The 19,998-nt window shown below is 45.0% G+C and overlaps 1 protein-coding gene across 3 annotated transcripts in view; it reads left to right on the forward strand.

The window, feature by feature from the left end:
• Window positions 1–774: 774 nt before the first annotated feature.
• Window positions 775–19,998, forward strand: part of GHITM (growth hormone inducible transmembrane protein) — a 107,213-nt gene continuing 87,989 nt past the window's right edge. The window contains exons 1-2 of one of the 3 annotated variants that reach the window (XM_073596891.1): window positions 775–916; window positions 13,448–13,597. In XM_073596891.1, coding sequence (XP_073452992.1) covers window positions 13,469–13,597 — 129 coding nt within the window. In that variant the 5' untranslated portion in view covers window positions 775–916; window positions 13,448–13,468. Of the gene's footprint in view, window positions 952–13,447; window positions 13,598–19,998 lie in introns of all 3 variants that reach the window. The other 2 variants (XM_073596890.1, XM_073596892.1) reach the window with 2 other exon arrangements.

A 19,998-nucleotide genomic window follows, 5' to 3' on the forward strand; every position in this document is an offset into this window, starting at 1 on the left:
ATTCTAATCCCGGACCATTGGATGACCGAGCAATCAGATGTTGCGATCTGCAATCTGATTCTATAGCTGCAGAGGAGTGTCAGGAGAGTGGAACCGAGCGAGCAAGGGGCTCGTTACAAGAGGAAATATTTCAAAAAAGGAAAGGTCGTTCTGGTGACAACAAAGGATTCCCTCACTTTGGAGGGATTTTCTCTCACTTCCTGTTTTGGTTTATGGGCCAGGAAGTGAAGGGAAATATCCCTAATGGAAGACAGATGGTTAAAGAAAAAGAAAAAACTGACGGGGCTATAACCCTCCCTCAAGCTATCCAAAATGGAAAAAAAAGTTTTTCTTTTAGTTCTACTTGAAGTACAACCTATGTGTAACACTGCAAAGCAAAGCCTGCACATATAATGGACTAAATTTACTATATATATTGCAAACACACGAAAACTTATCAACAAAAAGCCGATTATGTTCATGTATTCCTTCATTTATCTTTTTAGTGTTTTGACTCCTTTTAATCTCTTTTATTATCTAATAAAATGCATTGCAATTATTTTTATATATATATATATATATATATATATATATATATATATATATATATATATATATATAATTATTTATTATTACATATTATGCTGCGGAAACTTCCCAGCAATACTAAGCAGAAGAGGGCAGGACTGGTTGTGTAATTGTAACACACATCATAACACAGCGCAGTGCCCTTCACAGAGCAGGCGGGCGTTAGTGCCGCACGACATTGCGGGAGTTGTAGTTTGTAGTTAGTCCAGAAGGCCGCTGGAGAGTAAAAGAAAACTACGTTTCCCGGCATGCCCTGTGCGGCCGAACGTGTGCTTTGGGAAAGTTCGGGAAGGTTGCTGAGCAGTTACGTCAGAGGCAGAGCGGCGTGAGAAGTGCGGAGTGGGTTTGTGTATGTGGAGGTCTGCTATTTCTTTCTGTGGATTGGTGTGTATAATAAGAGATAATTGTGTTAAGTGTTTTTAGTATAGTCCCGTGTTATACTGGTGTGTGCTCATTATATAGCGTGTAGTGTGATTACACTGGGGGAGTTTATCACAGCTGACATTCAGGGGGACTCTAATGGTACTTTTCTGCTGGCAGTTCCCTGAACATGTTTTCTTGGTATTGAACAGAGTGGAGAGGGATTAGAACCCCTGTCATTGCTGCCTGTGCCCTTTATATTTGTCCTGTTTACTGTTATCACCAGAAGTGACAGACAATCCAAATAAATGAGTCACCAGAAGAGGAAACTCATTCAGGGACACTGGTGACATTGAGGGATTTCCTCTCACTTCCTGTTTTGGCTATGGGATAGGAAGTGAAGGGAAATCTCCCCAATGGGACACAGATGGCAAAAAATAAAAAATGAAGGGTTATAACCCTCTCTTCATCCAAAATGGTTCATACTAACTATAGTTCTACTTTATCCACTTAAAGAGCGCCCACCACATATACTGCAGCAGGGCGGCTCTATTGCACAGAACGACGTACCTGTACATGATTTTGTGCAATAGCTATTGTGTGGGCACTAATTAGCCAGAGGGGGAGCCAATCAGCGGCCACCTGCGATCGCTTCCCAGAGAGATAGAGCAGTGGTCTGCCGATGTAAACAAGGCAAATCGTCGTTTTGTCAGGGATCAGAGTGATCTTGTGTTCCTATGGGGTTTTTCGCCTTCCTCTGGACTAACTGTGGGTGAAGGATTGTGTATATGGGATTGTATGATGTATTTTCATTCTTACACATTTAACATCTTAAAGCATAGTGATTAATCACAGGTTGTGAATAAATAAGCCCAACATGACGTGACTATGCAAGAAAAAAAAATTTATGGAACAAGACATATCATTTATATATAAACATCCCGGTTGGTTCTTCAAAAGTGGTTATTCTGTGCCAGTGCTAGATATACAAAGTGTATAGCACCCAAACATGTATCTAGCACTGGCACGGAATAACCACGTTTGAGGAACCAACTGGGACGTTTATATATAAATGATATGTATTGTTGCATAATATTTTTTTTTGCACAGTCATGTCAGACTTATTTATTCACTATTTATGTATTAATTGCGCCAGTGACACACAGTACAAAAATGCTTTTATTAGTGTCTCTGACTTACCAAAGTCACTGAGGTGTTCCATCAGAATCAGCAGCCCGTCTAATGTGTTAACCGGAAGTGACGTTCCTTTGCCGCCACCTTGGTACACTCATCCGCAGCAAGGCTGCAGTTAGAAGTCGGCAAGTGTACATCTTTTTTTATAACCATTAAAGTCTTGTATTTTACACTTCTTTTTTACCAGTAAACTGCGTTTATATACTATATAAGCTCAGTTTACTGGTAAAAATACGTGTATACGTGTAAAATGCAAGACTTCGGTGGGTGTAAAAAGATGTCCGCTTGCCGACTTCTAACTGTAGCCTTACTACGGACGAGTGTACCAAGATGGCGGCAACGGAACGTCACTTCCGTGCGGTCTCTTCTCTCCCGGAAGTGACATCTTGCTGGCCAAGATGGACAGACTTCGGCGTACGCACAGTAACTTCGGGTTCGTCTCGGCCAGCTTTCCAGATTGGACCAGCATTCGCGACCCCACAGGGGCTCGTGACCCACTGCCCTAGGGACACCCTTAACCCTTTGATCGCCCCTGTTAACCCCTTCCCTGCCAGTGACATTAGTACAGTAACAGTGCATATTTTTAGCATTCATCACTGTATTGGCGTCACTGGTTCCCAAAAAAGTGTCAGGTGTCCAATTTGTCCGCCGCAATGTCGCAGTCCCGATAAAAATTGCTGATCGCCACCATTACAAGTAAAAAATAAATAAAAATGCTATAAATATATCCCATAGTTTGTAGTCGCTATAACTTTTGCCCATACCAATCAATATACACTTATTTGGATTTTTTTTTTTTTTTTTTTTACCCAAAATATGTAGCAGAATACATATTGGCCTAAATTGATGTAGAAATATTTTTTTTTTTAATTATTGGTTATGTTTTTTTATAGCAGAAAGTAAAAAAATTTTTTTTTTTTTCAAAATTGGTGGTCTCTTTTTGTTTCTAGCGCAAAAAATAAAAACCGCAGAGGTGATCAAATACCCCCAAAAGAAAGCTCTATTTATGGGAAAAACTGGACATCAATTTTATTTGGGTGCAGCGTTGTGCGACCGGGCAATTGTAAGTTAAAATAAAGCAGTGCCGTATTGCAAAAAATGGCCTGGTCATTAGGGGGTAAAACATTCTGGATCTGAAGTGGTTAAAGGAGAAGTATGGCCAAAGCTCTTTTGGCCCTATTTATGCCATGGATTACACTTCGTTCTGCAGTCCTGTGACCCGTATTCAGCCGACAGAAGGCTTAAAGTGGCTGTAAAGGCACATGGATTTTTACCTTTATGCATTCTATGCATGAAGGTGAAAAAACCTATGTGCAGCAGCCCCCCCCAATGCCTCCCTGATCCCCCCCCCCCTTGATCCAGCGTTCAGTGTACACAAGAGCCTTGTCTCTCCCGGGACTTGCACCCCTGAGTGGCCTTTGGCAGCAGTGAGAGCCATTGGCTCCCACTGCTGTCAATCACAGCCAGTGAGCCAATCAGGAGACGGTGGGGTCGCGCCCGCAGCGCCATGTGTGAATAGGCACACAGAGCTGCTGATCGGGAGCGCGCCTGCTTGGGTGCTCCCATTTCAAGCTGCTTGCTGTGGGGGCACCTGGCAGGAGGTAGGAATGCTGGCGTGGGACCCGGAAAGAGGAGGATCCGGGCTGCTCTGTGCACTGCACAGAACAGGTAAGTATAACATGTTTGTTTTTTTTCTTTCCGTACATCACGGGACACAGAGCCTCAGTAATTACTGATGGGTTATATAAGGTATCACTAGGTGATTGGACACTGGCACACCCTAGACAGAAAGTTCAACCCCCTATATAATCCCTCCCCTTACTGGGAATGCCTCCAGTTTTTTCGCTAGTGTCTTAGGTGTTGGTCACGAGTAAAGATGTGCTGTGCTGAACTCCTCTGGAATATCCTCACTGGGGCAAGCCTTCAACCCGGATCCATTCAAGGTGTCTTTTCCAGGCCGAATTGGATGGTACCCGGGCCTCGTATCCGAAGAAGCGAGGTTTTACCTGTAACGGGATCCAGTATTTGTTTTTTTTCAGCCATATTGTTGGCGGGGTGCTTTACGGCCCAGAACTGTGGATCCCCCTATTTAAGGGGACCCCAGTCTCTGAAGGTTTTTCTCTAAACGGAGCCCACCGTGAGAGGTGAAGATTGGGTCTGTATACAGAACCCTGCAGCTGGAAAAGGTAAGAGAGACTCCTCAAGAATTTTTTAATTCTAGTAGGTTTCTCCTTTAAGTAAATGTATGCTATGCCTATAGTCGCCACCGGGGGCTGTCAAGAGCACATACCTTTCATGCCTGTTCTGTCTGTCTCAGTGTCAATGCTGTACGTTCCTCCAGCCATGCTCCAGGTAGGATGTGGGTAGGGGGGGTTCTTTCCTTCAGGGATTCTCCCCCCATGGCTTTCGGGGCCGGGGTGAGCCTTAGCAGGGAGCGGTAGTATACCGCACCACCTGCCGCTGCCACCACCATTTCGGCAGCTTCCCATCCACCGGCCCTTCTCTCTCCTCCGCCCCGGCCTCCCCTCCATGCTTGTTCCGAAGATCGGAGCTTCGGCTCGCGCGGGAAAGCACAAGTTTTTAAAAAAACGATGGGGGGGGGGTGCAGGTAGGGTGGTCGGAGGAGGGGGGGCGGAGCGTTAATGCGGCGTGCGGCATGATTGGACGCCCACGTCGCTGGCTACACAAGCTATAAAGTGCACTGGAGGGACACAGAGCTGACGGGCGAATGTAAGTGTGGGACACAGGCATTCCCATGCAGCATTTACTTAAGCACCAGACTGGGTATTGGTAGCAGCGGTAGTTGCTGAACTACATCGCTCAGCAGTCAGTGCATTTTTGTGGTACCTCTACCTTTGTTGCTTGGCTCTATGGGTAGAAGAGGTACAAATACCCCGAAAAAGAGGGGTTCAAAGGAATCCCCCTCAGGATCTGAGGACCCCCCCTCTGCAGCACCTTCCCTCCTGAAGGACCTGGGGTAGCTGGCCAGGGTGAGCCGTCGGGGTCAGGGGCTTCAACTGCTTCTGGCACTTCAGCCCCTGTATATATTACGCAGGAGGTTTTTTTCCTCAACCATAAATAGTTTAGAAGAAAGATTGGTGGCCTTAATCGCATCTTCACTCAGTGGAAGAAAACGCGCTAGGTCCCCCTCTGTCACCCAGGACCCTCAAACAGAGGAACTCTGGGGAAAAAGGGGAGGAATCCCTCTCAGAAGATCTGGATGAGACTGATGGTTCCTCTTCTGAGGAATCAAGTGGAGAAGGGCCCTCTTCAGCTTCTCAGGATGAGAAGGTGTTAGTGCAAATTCTTGCTGGCTTGGTCTGCTCCACATTCTGAGTCAGTTAAAGAACCCTCCTCTTGTTTGGGTTCACTGAAGCCTCCTCAAACTACACATGCCTTTCCTGTTCATAGTTTACTGGAAAAGCTTTTTTATTCTGAGTGGGATCACCCAGATAAACATTTTTTCCTCTCCTAAAAAGTTTTCAACACTTTATCCTAAGTTTATCCTAAAGTTCTCAAGGGTCCGGCAGGAGGATTTTCAGGACAGATGGGTAGTCTCTACAATAACTCTAGGTTACAAATTAGAGTTCCGGGATTTCCCCTCTCCTCGTTTCCTCAGATCAAATGTCCCTAAAGACCCAGAGAAAAAGAAGCCTCTTTTTCTAGCATTAGAGTGACTTTTATCACAAAAGGTTATCGTGGTAGTTCCCACGCAAGAGTAGGGATTGGGGTTTTATTCAAACCTTTTCACGGTACCAAAGCCAAATAGAGATGTCAGACCCATTCTAGATCTCAAAGATCTAAACCGATTCCTAAAAGTACGGTCCTGTCGCATGGATTCAATCCGATCGGTTGTCTCCATCCTACAAGGAGGAGAGTTTCTGACGTCAATAGTCATCAAGGATGCATACCTGCATGTACCTATTTTCCCTGCTCATCAAAAATATCTGCGTTAGAAAAACGCCATTTTCAGTTTGTAGCCCTGCCTCTCGACTAGCCACTGCACCTTGGGTGTTTACAAAGATCTTGGCTCCTCCTCTAGCCAGATTAAGATCCCATAGATCTTCATAGATCGGTCGGTGGCCCGCTTGGACCAAGACTTGGTCACGACAATAATCTACCTGGAATACCTAGGTTGGGTCCTCAACTTAGAGAAGTCTTCTTTAAATCCAGTAAGAAGACTAGAGTATTTGGGTCTGGTCATAGATACAGCCAAGAAGAGGGTGTATTTACCCCAGGCAAAAAGCAGTGCCATAAAGAGACTGATTCAGGTAGTCAGGGCAAAGAAGGGTCCTTCTATTCGCCTTTGTATGAGGCTGCTGGGAAAGATGGTGGCTTCATTCGAAGCAGTTCCCTATGCTTAGTTTCATTCGAGACTGCTGCAAAACAATATCCTGTCTGCCTGGAAAAAAAAAGCCCAGGCATTAGATTTTCCAATGCGCCTGTCTCCTACAGTGCGTCAGAGCCTCAGTTGGTGGTTGACTCCCGAGAATCTGCAAAAAGGAAAATCCTTTTTACTAGTTACCTGGACAGTGGTAACAACAGATGCCAGTCTTTCAGGTTGGGGGAGCAGTTCTGGAACAGTTGACTGTCCAGGGGAGGTGGTCCAAGACTGAGAGGTCCTTAACCATCAACAATCTGGAGATCCGTGAGGCATATCTAGCCCTAAAAGCCTGTATGCGCAGGTTATAGGGTTGTCCGACAATGGATCCAGTCCGACAATGCCACAGCAGTGGCTTATATCAATCACCAAGGAGGAACCAGGAGTTGTGCAGCTCAGGGAGAGGTAAACCAGATCTTAATCTGGGCAGAAAAGCATGTGCCGTGCATATCGTCAATCTTCATTCCAGGGGTAGAGAACTGGCAGACGGACTACTTAAGTTGCCGGCAGTTAGTTCCAGGGGAATGGTCTCTTCACCCCGACATCTTCTTGGCCATATGCCAAAGATGGGGAGTTCTGGATGTAGATCTCTTTGCGTCCAGGTTCAACAACAAGATCGACAACTTTGTGTCAAGAGCAAGGGATCCACTTGCATGTGGGACAGATGCGTTGGTGACTCCATGGCATCGATTCTCTCTGATTTATGCATTTCCTCCTATTCTACTGCTGCCATGACTTCTTTGCAGGATCAAGCAGGAAAAGAAGTCGGTGCTTCTGGTGGCCCAGAAGAGCTTGGTATGCAGAAATTGTGAAGATGGCAGTAGGTTCCCCCTTGGACCCTACCATCGCGTCCAGACCTGCTATCCCAGGGACCAGTGTTCCATCTGGCCTTACAAACGCTAAATTTAACGGTTTGGCTATTGAAACCCACGTTCTAAAGAGTCGTGGGCTTTCAGGTCCTGTGATTTCTACCTTGATTAATGCAAGGAAGCCAGCTTCCAGAATGATTTATCATAGAGTCTGGAAAGCATATGTCTCCAGGTGTGAATCCAGGGGTTGGCATACCAGAAAATATGTCATAGGCAGAATCCTTGACTTTCTGCAAATGGGGTTAGAGATGAAGTTGGCCTTGAGTACCATCAAGGGCCAGGTCTTGGCTTTATAAGTTCTGTTTCAACGTCCACTTGCTTCGCATTCTTTGGTCCAAAACTTTATACAGGGAGTAGTGCGCCTTAATCCTCTGGTTAAGTCGCCTCTAAACCCCTGGGACTTGAATTTAGTTCTGTCAGCTTTACAGAAGCAGCCTTTTGAATCGATACGTCAAATTCCCTTAGTTCTGTTGACAGGGAAATTAATTTTTCTGGTGGCCATTTCTTCTGCCAGAAGAATATCAGAATTAGCGGCCCATTCTTGTGAAGAGCCATATCTAATAATGCACAAGGATAGAGTGGTGTTACGTCCTCATCCTAGCTTTCTACCGAAGGTGGTTTCAGGTTTTCTTCTAAACCAAGATATTGTTCTGTCTTCCTTTTTTCCAGATCCCTGTTCTACGTAAGAAAGGTCACTACATTCTTTTGGATGTAGTGAGAGCAGTCAAAATCAGGAAGTGACTGCTCAGGTTCGCAAAACGGATGTTTTGTTTGTGTTGCCAGAAGGTCCTAACAGAGGACAGGCAGCGTCGAAATCTACCATTGCTAAATGGATTCGACAAGTAATTGTTCAAGCTTATGGTTTGAAACAGAAAGTTGCGCCTTTTCAGATCAAGGCGCACTCTACTACGGCTATTAGTGCTTCCTGGGCAGTGCATCACCAGGCCCCCATGGCTCAAATCTGCAAGGCCACAACCTGGTCATCAGTCCATGCATTCACCAAATTTTATCAGGTGGATGTGAGAAGGCATGAGGATATCGCCTTTGGGCGTAGTGCGCTGCAGGCAGCGGTACAAGATCCTCAGGTCTGATTACACCATACTTTGTGTAGTTCCCCTCCCCTCAGATAGTATTGCTCTGGGACATCCCATCAGTAATTACTGAGGCTCTATGTCCGTGATGTACGAGAAAGACAGCTTACCTGTAAAATCCTTTTCTTTTGAGGTACATCGCGGTATACAGAGGTCCCACCCCTCTTCTAATACACTTATATTGCTTTGCTACAAAACTGAGGTATTCCCAGTAAGGGGAGGGATTATATAGGGGGTTGAACTTCCTGTCTAGGGTGTGCCAGTGTCCAATCACCTAGTGATACCCTATATAACCCGTCAGTTATTACTGAGGCTCTGTGTCCCGTGATGTACCTCAAAAGAAAAGGATTTTACAGGTGAGCTGTTATAAAAATCCTATTTAAAAAAAAAAAAAAAAAAAAGACTTTACAGTCACTTTAAACCTGCTGTTGGCTGAATGTCACTCAGCTGGTCCAAGTTCTGAAAAGCCAATGTATTTCTCCCCTCCATTCACAGAGAGAAAGAGAAACACAGGTGCGGGCTTCATAGTGACTGATCACTGTGATAGCCAATCGGAGGCTTCCACATCGATCCGGTGACCCAGAATCAAGAGTTCTGGGTATTGATCGTTAGTACCGGGAGTGAGCTGTGCAGCACGCTCCCAGCACAAACACAGAAGCACATAAATGCGGCCCCACGGCAAGAATGCCCAGTTCAGTGAGGCCGCATATATGTGTTTTGTTGGCATGAAGGAGTTAAGTACACCTTTTGCTGTGTGAAAAACGCACCTCTGGCTGCCATGTTTGGGGTGCTATAGGCAATGAATGGTACCACAAGCAAACTACATGATTTTGCACAGGTTCATAATACGGCATAAGGCCTCATGCACACGAGACGCCGGTGCAAACTCTGCTGAACACATGTTTTTAAAAGCTGAAACCGGCTTTTAGAAACGCCCGTTTTGCCGCCTTTTACCGCGTTTGCATCCTAGAAGCGTCTGCAAAGCAGAGAATGACATTTTGCGACCCAGCTTTGGGGCCCCGTATCTCGGGGCCACTTGGTGCTAGGAACCCCAAATTTGGTGTGCTAACACAGTGGACTACACAGTAGCACTACAACATATCCAAATTTCCTAGCACCTAGGAACCCCAAATTTGGATATGTTATAGTGTTAGTCCAACTGTGTTAGCACACCAAATTTGGGGTTCCTAGCACTAAGTGGCCCCGAGATATGGTGCCCCAAAGTCTGGTCGTAAAATGTTCCTTTAAAACAGGGCTTGACAAATTTGCTTGGAATCTAGGAGCCAGCTAAAAAAGTTAGGAGCCAGGTTTTTTTTTAAACGACCGACAAAGCTTTATTTTCAATATAAAAAATAACTAATCTTAAATTTACACAGAAAGACCGCCCCGCTAGAGGCCCGAATAGCGTCACTAAAACGACGGTAAAGCAGCGCTAAAAATAGCGCCGCTTTACCACTGATGCCCCCCGCGGCTCGGAGTGAAAGGGCTCTAAGGGTCCGATCAGGTCCGCCTGAAAAACAGATAGGCGAACCTGATCAGACAGCCCGTGTGAAAGGGGCCAAGCAGGGAGATAACAAATAAATTCATTTTAATTAGGAAAAAAATAAACGGTTTTTATATAAATATAAATGTATAAAAATAAAAGCTATTACGAAAAAAAAAAAAGGCTATCCCCACATTCACTTCCTTCTCTTCTCCACTTTGGGAAGGAGATGGGCAGGCAGTGAAAACAGGCAGGTATTTCGCATTAGCATTGCTGGTTGTAATACCAACGGCCACCACAAGATGGCGCCAGATTCCAGAAGTACTCCAGAAGGACCGAAGAAGGCCGCAAAGCCCCGGCCTCAATTACCAGCCGGCGCGGCCCGCGATCGCACGGGGTGGGGGGGGGCTGGGTCGGAGTCCGCACAGAGACGGGATACCCCCAGCTGTGCCGCCCCAGGCGCCAGGTCGCTAATTCTAGTCGCAAATGCGACCTGGCGCCCGGGGTTTGTCGAGCCCTGCTTTAAAAACACCTATAAACGCGGCTAAACGTGGTACCGGCGTTTAGCTGCGTTTGGCGTCTGAAACGTGGAAAACTTTTGCATCTCAACCCATTTTTTTGCTTCTGGAAAAACGAGGTTAAACGCAACTGCCTAAAAACGCCAAAAAACGAGACTGTGTACATGGACACATAGGATAACATTGAATGGGTTCAGGGGCAGTTGAAAAAAGTGTCCAACTGCCTCTGAATGCGAGTTTAACAGCATCTCGTGTGCATGAGGCCTAATGTGAATGCAGCCAGACGCTTCAAGTGGGTTTTGCATTCTACTAGACTTGTATTTAAGGGGATTACATTCTCTCTCACAGTGAAGCCACAGGCCCTTAGCTTCATGAGATAAAACCCAGGGAGTGGGGTGGAGAGCTGCTGTTTGAGCAGAAAACGAGCGACAAGACGCTTGTAAAAAGCTCAAGTCAAGCTTTTTCAAGCGTTTCTATTGAAGTCTATGGGGCTAAAAACGCTTGTAATCTGCCAAAGAGAAACTTGTGTACTTTTTTGAACAACAAGGGTTTTGCTTCAGGCTACAAAGCTCATATGTGGACAGGGGCCATTGAAATGAATAGGATTTGGCTTGTTGAGCCTTTTAGAGCTACAAGATTCAAGCAGAAAATCTCTCAGGTGTCTTATACATGCCTCTTACATATGTGTAGCTGCGGTGTGGGAAATGTCTCTGCTGCATGTGATTGGCTGTCAGCTTTGACAGCTTCACCGAATATCTCAGGCGGGTTTGGGCTCTAGTCTAAACATTCCTGAGCATAGGCTTGGTCATTTTTATTTTTAGCCTGTGTCTAGTTACTATACAAGAAAACATGCAATACACAATGTTTCACGGCTTTTCAAGCACACCCATTGAAATCTGTGTCCAGAGAACCTCATGTACTTTTTCTCGCCACAAGCTTCAAATGACACTATGCTCAGGTGTACAAAGGCACCGATTAATGTAATGGAAATCCTAGTTTTGTTGAAGCTTCAAATCACTGAGGTGCGAATAGGACCTCACTTTCATTCTCATTGAAAATTGCTACCGGTACAAAAAGAGGGGAGAATCTCACCAATTGGAATGCAGACAGCAATGAAAACTTGTAGTTTTGTGGTAGTCCTTAACTGGAAGAGATGAGAATCAGTTTTAGGCCCTTTTCACACTTGTACGACTTAGGACTGCAAAGTCGCATGACAAGTCGTTCCCCATGATTTCAAATGACAACCATTCATAATAGTACGACTTCAAGTTGTTGACTTAAAAGTAGTCCCTGCACTACTTTGGTCCAACTTCTGTGCGAATTGAGGTCCATAGACCTCAATGTTAAACCCTCAAAGTCGCAAATCGCACCTGAATCATATACATTCAGGTCTATAAATATTACATATAATTTGAGGGTATTTACATCCAAATCATGTGAACGGTGTAGGAATTACAACAGTTTGTATATGTGCCTCCCACTTTTTAAGGGACCAAAAGTAATGGGACAGATTAACATTCATCCATCAAACTTTCACTTTTTAATACTTGGTTGCAAATCCTTTGCAGTCAATTACAGCCTGAAGTCTGGAACCCATAGACATCACCAGACGCTGGGTTTCATCCCTGGTGATGCTCTGCCAGGCCTCTACTGCAACTGTCTTCAGTTCCTACTTGTTCTTGGGGCATTTTCCCTTCAGTTTTGTCTTCAGCAAGTGAAATGCATGCTCAATCGGATTCAGGTCAGGTGATTGACTTGGCCATTGCATAACATTGCACTTCTTTCCCTTTAAACTCTTTGGTTGCTTTCGCAGTATGCTTCGGGTCATTGTCCATCTGCACTGCGAAGCGCCGTCCAATGAGTTCTGAAGCATTTTGCTAAATATGAGCAGATAATATTGCCTGAAACACTTCAGAATTCATCCTACTGGTTTTGTCAGCAGTTCCATTGGCAACCATACATGCCCACACCATGACACTACCACCACCATGCTTCACTTGATGAGGTGGTATGCTTTGGATCATGAGCAGTTCCTTTCCTTCTCCATACTCTTCTCTTCCCATCACTCTGGTACAAGTTGATCTTGGTCTCATCTGTCCATAGGATGTTGTTCCAGAACTGTGAAGGCTTTTTTAGATGTTGTTTGGCAAACTCTAATCTGGCCTTCCTGTTTTTGAGGCTCACCAATGGTGAACCCTCTGTATTCACTCTGAAGTCTTCTCTTGATTGTTGACTTTGACACACATACACCTACCTCCTGGAGAGTGTTCTTGATCTGGCCAACTGTTGTGAAGGGTGTTTTCTTCACCAGGGAAAGAATTCTTCTGTCATCCACCACAGTTGTTTTCCGTGGTCTTCCGAGTCTTTTGGTGTTGCTGAGCTCACCGGTGTGTTCTTTCTTTTTAAGACAGCTGCTCCACTCACTCCAGTGTGAAAGCCCGAGGGTTTTCACACTGGAGCGGTGCACTGGCAGGGCATCATTAAAAGTCCTGCCAGCAGCTTCTTTGGATTGGTGACAGAGTGGGGAACTCACCGCTCATCCACCGCTGCTCCCCATTGAAATCAATGGGGTAACGCTGCGATACTGCCGGCAAAACGCTGCTCCGGCGGCGTTTTGTGGGCAGATTTAACTCCTTTTCGGACGCTATCGGGGGGGGGGGGGGTTAAAACCGCCCAGATAGTGGCCGAATAGCACCGCTAAAACGGTGCTAAAAATAGTGCCACTACGCCGGTGGCGGCACAGTGTGAAAGGGGTCTTACACTTCCCATTGAATGCATTTTCTGCTGGTATTGTTCTTCTGGTGTCAGTGACAAACATTTTGGATTTCCAATCACTTTCTGACCCAGTAACAATTTTTACTGAAACAGACAGGGCAAATCTCTCTGTGGGCTCATGTAAACTGATATCAATAAAACATTTTACCAGACATCAGTAGAAACCTACCCTATCCAAAAAGAAACATGTTTATTCTTTTTTGCTTTAGATCTTCATTGACTGATACAAGATGCTTGCTGCAAGGATGGCATGCCTTAGGGGCCTTCCTACCCTTGTCCGCCCAACTCTGACTCATGCCTCTCCAGCTCTCAGGAACTCCCCTTTGAAAACAAGCCAATGGCTCATACAACCTAACCAGGTAAGAGTGCGTCTTATCAGTATAATTTTGTTCTATACATCTAAGAAGTTCACTTTAGTATTCATTGGCTGGTAATATGCCATATTAAAGTTCACCCCCTTTGTTTAGTACAGCTGTTGTGAGAAAGTATGTATACTGCATGTCTGGCTTCAATACTTTTAGTTATAGCTCTGAAACAAGCATGCTGTGAGTGGCAGATTTCCTTATTTTACAGGTTCCAGGTCAGTGATTCAGTAAGCATTGACATCAGCAATACAAACCATCTCAGGACAGGTGTCCTGGCAAGGAATGTTTTTTTGCCAGGATTCTGGTGCTATCTGTGACCATGTCAATTTTTTTTTTCCTTACTTCTGGTCAAGTGAGATGACAAAAAGAAAAAAGGGAAATGTAGGAGGGTGCAGATCAGCTGGGAATAAAGATGGCCAAAAAGTTAGAGGGGTTTTTAAACTAGGCGATGGGGGGAGGGTCCAGAGGTAGAGATAGTCAGTGCGGAACATATTCCTGAGGGTAGTATTGGGGGCATTAGTGGTAGGTTGACCAAAGCACATAAACCCAAGGTAAGTATAGTAGCAAGTCCTAGATGCAATCTCGGAACACCCAATAAGAGGATAATGTGCGACTGATCTAAACTGCATGGCATGTTCACCAATGCCAGGAGCCTGGTGGACAAGATGGGTGAACTAGAGATACTGTTGTACGTGGAGGATTTGGATTTTGTGGGAATTTCAGAGACCTGGTTCAGTAGTTCTCATGATTGGCTGGCAAACATTCAAGGGTATACCCTTTATCGCAAAAAGAGAGCGGGTAAAAAAGGGGGAGGGGTATGCCTATATATCAAGAATAATGTACAAGTGAATGTGAGAGATGACATCACTAAGGGAGCTAGGGAGAAGGTGGAATCCTTATGGGTAGCGCTCCAAAGGGATGAAGCTAAGGGGAAAATAATACTGGGAGTATGCTATAGGCCCCCTAACCTGAGGGAAGAAGGGGAGTCAGATCTCCTATCACAATTTGGATTAGCAGCAAGGATGGGAAGTGTTATCATAATGGGGGATTTTAACCACTTAAGGACCGAGCCTCTTTCTGAGATTTGCTGTTTACAAGTTAAAAACATATTTTTTTTTGCTAGAAAATTACTTAGAACCCCCAAACATTATTCATTTTTTTTTCTAACCACCCTAGAGAATAAAATGGCGGTTGTTGCAATACTTTCTGTCACACTGTATTTGCACAGCGGTCTTGTAAGCGCAATTTTTTTTGGAAAAAATACACTCTTTTGAATTAAAAAATAAGACAACAGTAAAGTTAGACAATTTTTTTTTTTTTTATATTGTGAAAGATAATGTTATGCCGAGTAAATAATACACAACATGTCACGCTTCAAAATTGCGTCCGCTCCTGGAATGGCGACAAACTTTTACCCTTAAAAATCTCCATAGGCGATGTTTAAAAAATACTACAGGTTGCATGTTTTAAGTTACAGAGGAGGTCTAGGGCTAGAATTGTTGCTCTCGCTCTACCGATCGCGGCGATACCTCACGTTTGGTTTGAACACCGTTTTCATATGCGGGTGCTACTCAGGATGCGTTCGGTTCTGCATGCGAACTCGTCGGGACGGGGCGCGTTTAAAATTTTTTTCTTCTTTTAATTTATTTTACCTTTTTTATTTTTACACTGTTTTTTATAAAAAAAAAAAAAGAAAAATTGTTACTTTTATTCCTATTACAAGGAATGTAAACAAGCATGACAGGACCTCTTAAATATGAGATCTGGGGTCAAAAAGACCTCAGATCTCATATTTAGACTAAAATTCAATAAAAAAAAAAAAAAAAAATTGTCATTTAAAAAAAATGCCCCTTTAACCACTTCCCGACCGCCGCACGACTATATACGTCCTAAATTTGAACGGGGATATCGTTGTTATGGCAGAAGCTAGCTGCCATAACCCCGGTATCCCAGTTTTCGTGCGGCAGCCGGCTTTCAGATAAAAGTGGTCCCTGCGGCGAATTCGCCGCGAGATCACTTTTATCGGTGGCGGGAGAGGGCCTCCCGCCGCGATCCGGTGCCCTCCGCCGCTTACCGGAGCCGTCGGTAGCGGCGGAGGCGATCGCGTCCTTCTGCGTGGTGTGTCTGGAGACGAGTGAGGCCAAGATGGCGCTCACTCGTCTCCATGATACTGCTGGGCGGAAGCGACGTCAAAACGTCACTTCCGTCCACGCCTCTTAAAGGCATATTTTTTCAAATGTCATTTTTCTAAATGACTTTTTTTTTTTTTTTTTTTTTTATTGCATTTTAGTGTAAATATGAGATCTGAGGTCTTTTTGACCCCAGATCTCATATTTAAGAGGTCCTGCCATGCTTTTTTCTATTACAAGGGATGTTTACATTCCTTGTAATAGGAATAAAAGTGACACAATTTTTTTTTTTTTTTTTTTTAAACAGTGTAAAAATAAATAAAATATTTTAAAATAAATAATAAAAATAAAAAAAAAAATTTTTAAAACCCTCCTGTCCCGACGAGCTCGCGCGCAGAAGCGAACGCATACGCGAGTAGCGCCCGCATATGAAAACGGTGGTCAAACCACACATGTGAGGTATCACAGCGACCGGTAGAGCGAGAGCAATAATTCTAGCCCTAGACCTCCTCTGTAGCGCAAAATATGCAACCTGTAGAATTTTTTAAACGTCGCCTATGGAGATTTTTGAGGGTAACAGTTTGACGCCATTCCACGAGCGGGCGCAATTTTCAAGCATGACATGTTGGGTATCAATTTACTTGGCGTAACATTATATTTCACAATATAAAAAAAACATTGGGATAACTTTACTGTTGTTTTATTTTTTTATTCAAAAAAGTGAATTTTTTCCAAAAAAAGTGCGCTTATAAGACCGCTGGGCAAATACGGTGCAAAAAAAAGTATTGCAATGACCGCCATTGTATTCTCTCTAGGGTGTTAGAAGAAAAATCATATATAATGTTTGGGGGTTCTAAGTAATTTTCTAGCAGAAAAACCTGTTTTAAACATGTAAACACCTAAAATCCAAAACGAGGCTGGTCCTTAAGTGGTTAAGAGCTGTGGGCGGAAGTGACGTTTTGACGTCGCTTCCGCCCAGCAATTGTATGGAGACGGGTGGGGGCCATCTTCCCCTCACTCGTTTCCATACCCAGCTACTGACAGGACTCGATCTCCTCCACCGCTGCCAGCGGCTCCGGTAAGCAGCGGGAGGGGGTGGACCCTCTCTCGCCACCGATAAAAGTGATCTTGCAGCAAATCCGCTGCAGAGACCACTTTTATTTTGTAGCGGACCGCCCGCTGAAGACGAGGATACTGACGATATCCTCCTTCAAACAGCCGGTGTATAACAGTCCGTAAGTGATTAACTATCCAGACATAGACTGGGCGGAAGGAACCGCGCATTCATCTAAGGCTTGTCAGTTCCTAAATGTACAAGTACAATTTTATGGGTCAGATGGTAGACGCACCAACTAGAAATAAAGCGTTACTGGATCTACTGATTACCAATAATACAGACCTGATCACGGATGTGGTAATACGGGACAATTTAGGTAACAGCGATCACAGGTCAATTGGCTTCAGTATAAATCACACAAAAATTAAACGTAAGGGAAATGCAAAAATGCTGATTTTCAAAAGAGCCAACTTCCTTAAAAAACTACGAGCCTTGCTAGAAGGCATAAATTGGGATAAAATCTTAGGAACAAAGAACATGGAGGAGAGATGGATTTGCTTTAAGAGCATATTAAATAAGGGCATTAGCCAATGCATCCAATTGGGTAATAAATTTAAAAGAGCGAACAAAAGTCCTGGATGGTTTAACTCCAATGTAAAAATGCATATAAAAGCAAAGGAGAAGGCCTTCAAAAAATACAAGGTTGAGGGATCATCATCAGCTTTCAGACTTCATAAAGAATGCAACAAGAAATGTAAGGGTACAATAAGGACAGCTAAGATAGAACATGAAAGACACATAGCGGAGAGAGAGCAAAAAAAAAAATCCCAAGAAATTCTTTAAGTATGTAAACAGTAAAAAAGAGAGGATACTATATTGGCCCATAAAGAATGGGGAAGGACATCTGGTTACAAAGGATGGGGAGATGGCGAAGGTATTGAATTTATTCTTCTCAGTCTTCACGAGGGAATCGGGGGGGGCTTCAGTAACCAAAACTGCAGTGTTTATCCTCATGACACATCACAGGAAGCAGCTCCATGGTTAACAGAGGAAAGAATTAACCACTTGCCGACCGGGCCATAGCCGAAAGACGGCAACAGCGCGGTCGGCTAGTTCTGGGTGGACGTCCATGGACGTCCTCCCAGAATACTGCTCTCGCGCGCCCCCTGGGGCGCGCACCCGAGAACTTCCGTGACCGCCGGGTCCAGAGGACCCGGCGCATCACGGATCACGGTAAACGGCCGCTGATCGCGGCCGTTTACCATGTGATCGCTCCGTCAAATGACGGAGCGATCACATGTCAACAGACCGGCGTCATCTCATGACGCCGGTTCCTCCCGCCCCTCTCTGTACCGATCGGTACAGTGCGAGGGGAGAGGGGGAGGGATCGGATGGCAGCACCGCTGTGGGCTGGATGTGTAGTGCCCACAGCGGTGCTCAGTGACAATTGCTGTCACATCCATCCATCCCTCAATGCTCAGCCAACCCTGCAATACTCTGCACTATACCCTGCAATACTCTGCATAACACCCTGCAATACTCTGCATAACACCCTGCAATACTCTGCATAACACCCTGCAATACTCTGCATAACACCCTGCAATACTCTGCATAACACCCTGCAATACTCTGCATAACACCCTGCAATACTCTGCATAACACCCTGCAATACTCTGCATAACACCCTGCAATACTCTGCATAATACCCTGCAATACTCTGCATAATACCCCGCAATACTCTGCATAACACCCTGCAATACTCTGCACTATACCCTGCAATACTCTGCATAACACCCTGCAATACTCTGCATAACACCCTGCAATACTCTTCATAACACCCTGCAATACTCTGCACTATACCCTGCAATACTCTGCATAACACCCTGCAATACTCTGCATAATACCCGGCACTACTCTGCATAATACCCGGCACTACTCTGCATTATACCCGGCACTACTCTGCAATGTACCCGGGCACTACTCTGCAATATACGCGGGCACTACTCTGCAATATACGCGGGCACTACTCTGCAATATACGCGGGCACTACTCTGCAATATACGCGGGCACTACTCTGCAATATACGCGGGCACTACTCTGCAATATACGCGGGCACTACTCTGCAATATACCCCGCAATACTCTGCAATATACCCCGCAATACTCTGCAATATACCCCGCAATACTCTGCAATATACCCCGCAATACTCTGCAATATACCCCGCAATACTCTGCAATATACCCCGCAATACTCTGCAATATACCCCGCAATACTCTGCAATATACCCCGCAATACTCTGCAATATACCCCGCAATACTCTGCACTATACCCTGCAATACTCTGCACTATACCCTGCAATACTCTGCATAACACCCTGCAATACTCTGCATAATACCCGGCACTACTCTGCATAATACCCGGCACTACTCTGCATTATACCCGGCACTACTCTGCAATGTACCCGGGCACTACTCTGCAATATACGCGGGCACTACTCTGCAATATACGCGGGCACTACTCTGCAATATACGCGGGCACTACTCTGCAATATACGCGGGCACTACTCTGCAATATACGCGGGCACTACTCTGCAATATACGCGGGCACTACTCTGCAATATACGCGGGCACTACTCTGCAATATACGCGGGCACTACTCTGCAATATACGCGGGCACTACTCTGCAATATACGCGGGCACTACTCTGCAATATACGCGGGCACTACTCTGCAATATACGCGGGCACTACTCTGCAATATACGCGGGCACTACTCTGCAATATACGCGGGCACTACTCTGCAATATACGCGGGCACTACTCTGCAATATACCCCGCAATACTCTGCAATATACCCCGCAATACTCTGCAATATACCCCGCAATACTCTGCAATATACCCCGCAATACTCTGCAATATACCCCGCAATACTCTGCAATATACCCCGCAATACTCTGCAATATACCCCGCAATACTCTGCAATATACCCCGCAATACTCTGCAATATACCCCGCAATACTCTGCAATATACCCCGCAATACTCTGCAATATACCCCGCAATACTCTGCAATAGCCCGCAATACTCCGCAATTTTTAACCAGTTCCTGCCCACAGTCATATGACATCCCTGACTTTGAGCGGGTATATCTGAATGATGGGTGCAGCTACAGGCATCATTCAGATATCAGCTTTTTCAGCCAGCGATTTCCTACA

Source organism: Aquarana catesbeiana, linkage group LG08 (genome assembly GCF_042186555.1).
Source record: "Aquarana catesbeiana isolate 2022-GZ linkage group LG08, ASM4218655v1, whole genome shotgun sequence".
In the NCBI taxonomy this organism is placed as follows: domain Eukaryota; kingdom Metazoa; phylum Chordata; class Amphibia; order Anura; family Ranidae; genus Aquarana; species Aquarana catesbeiana.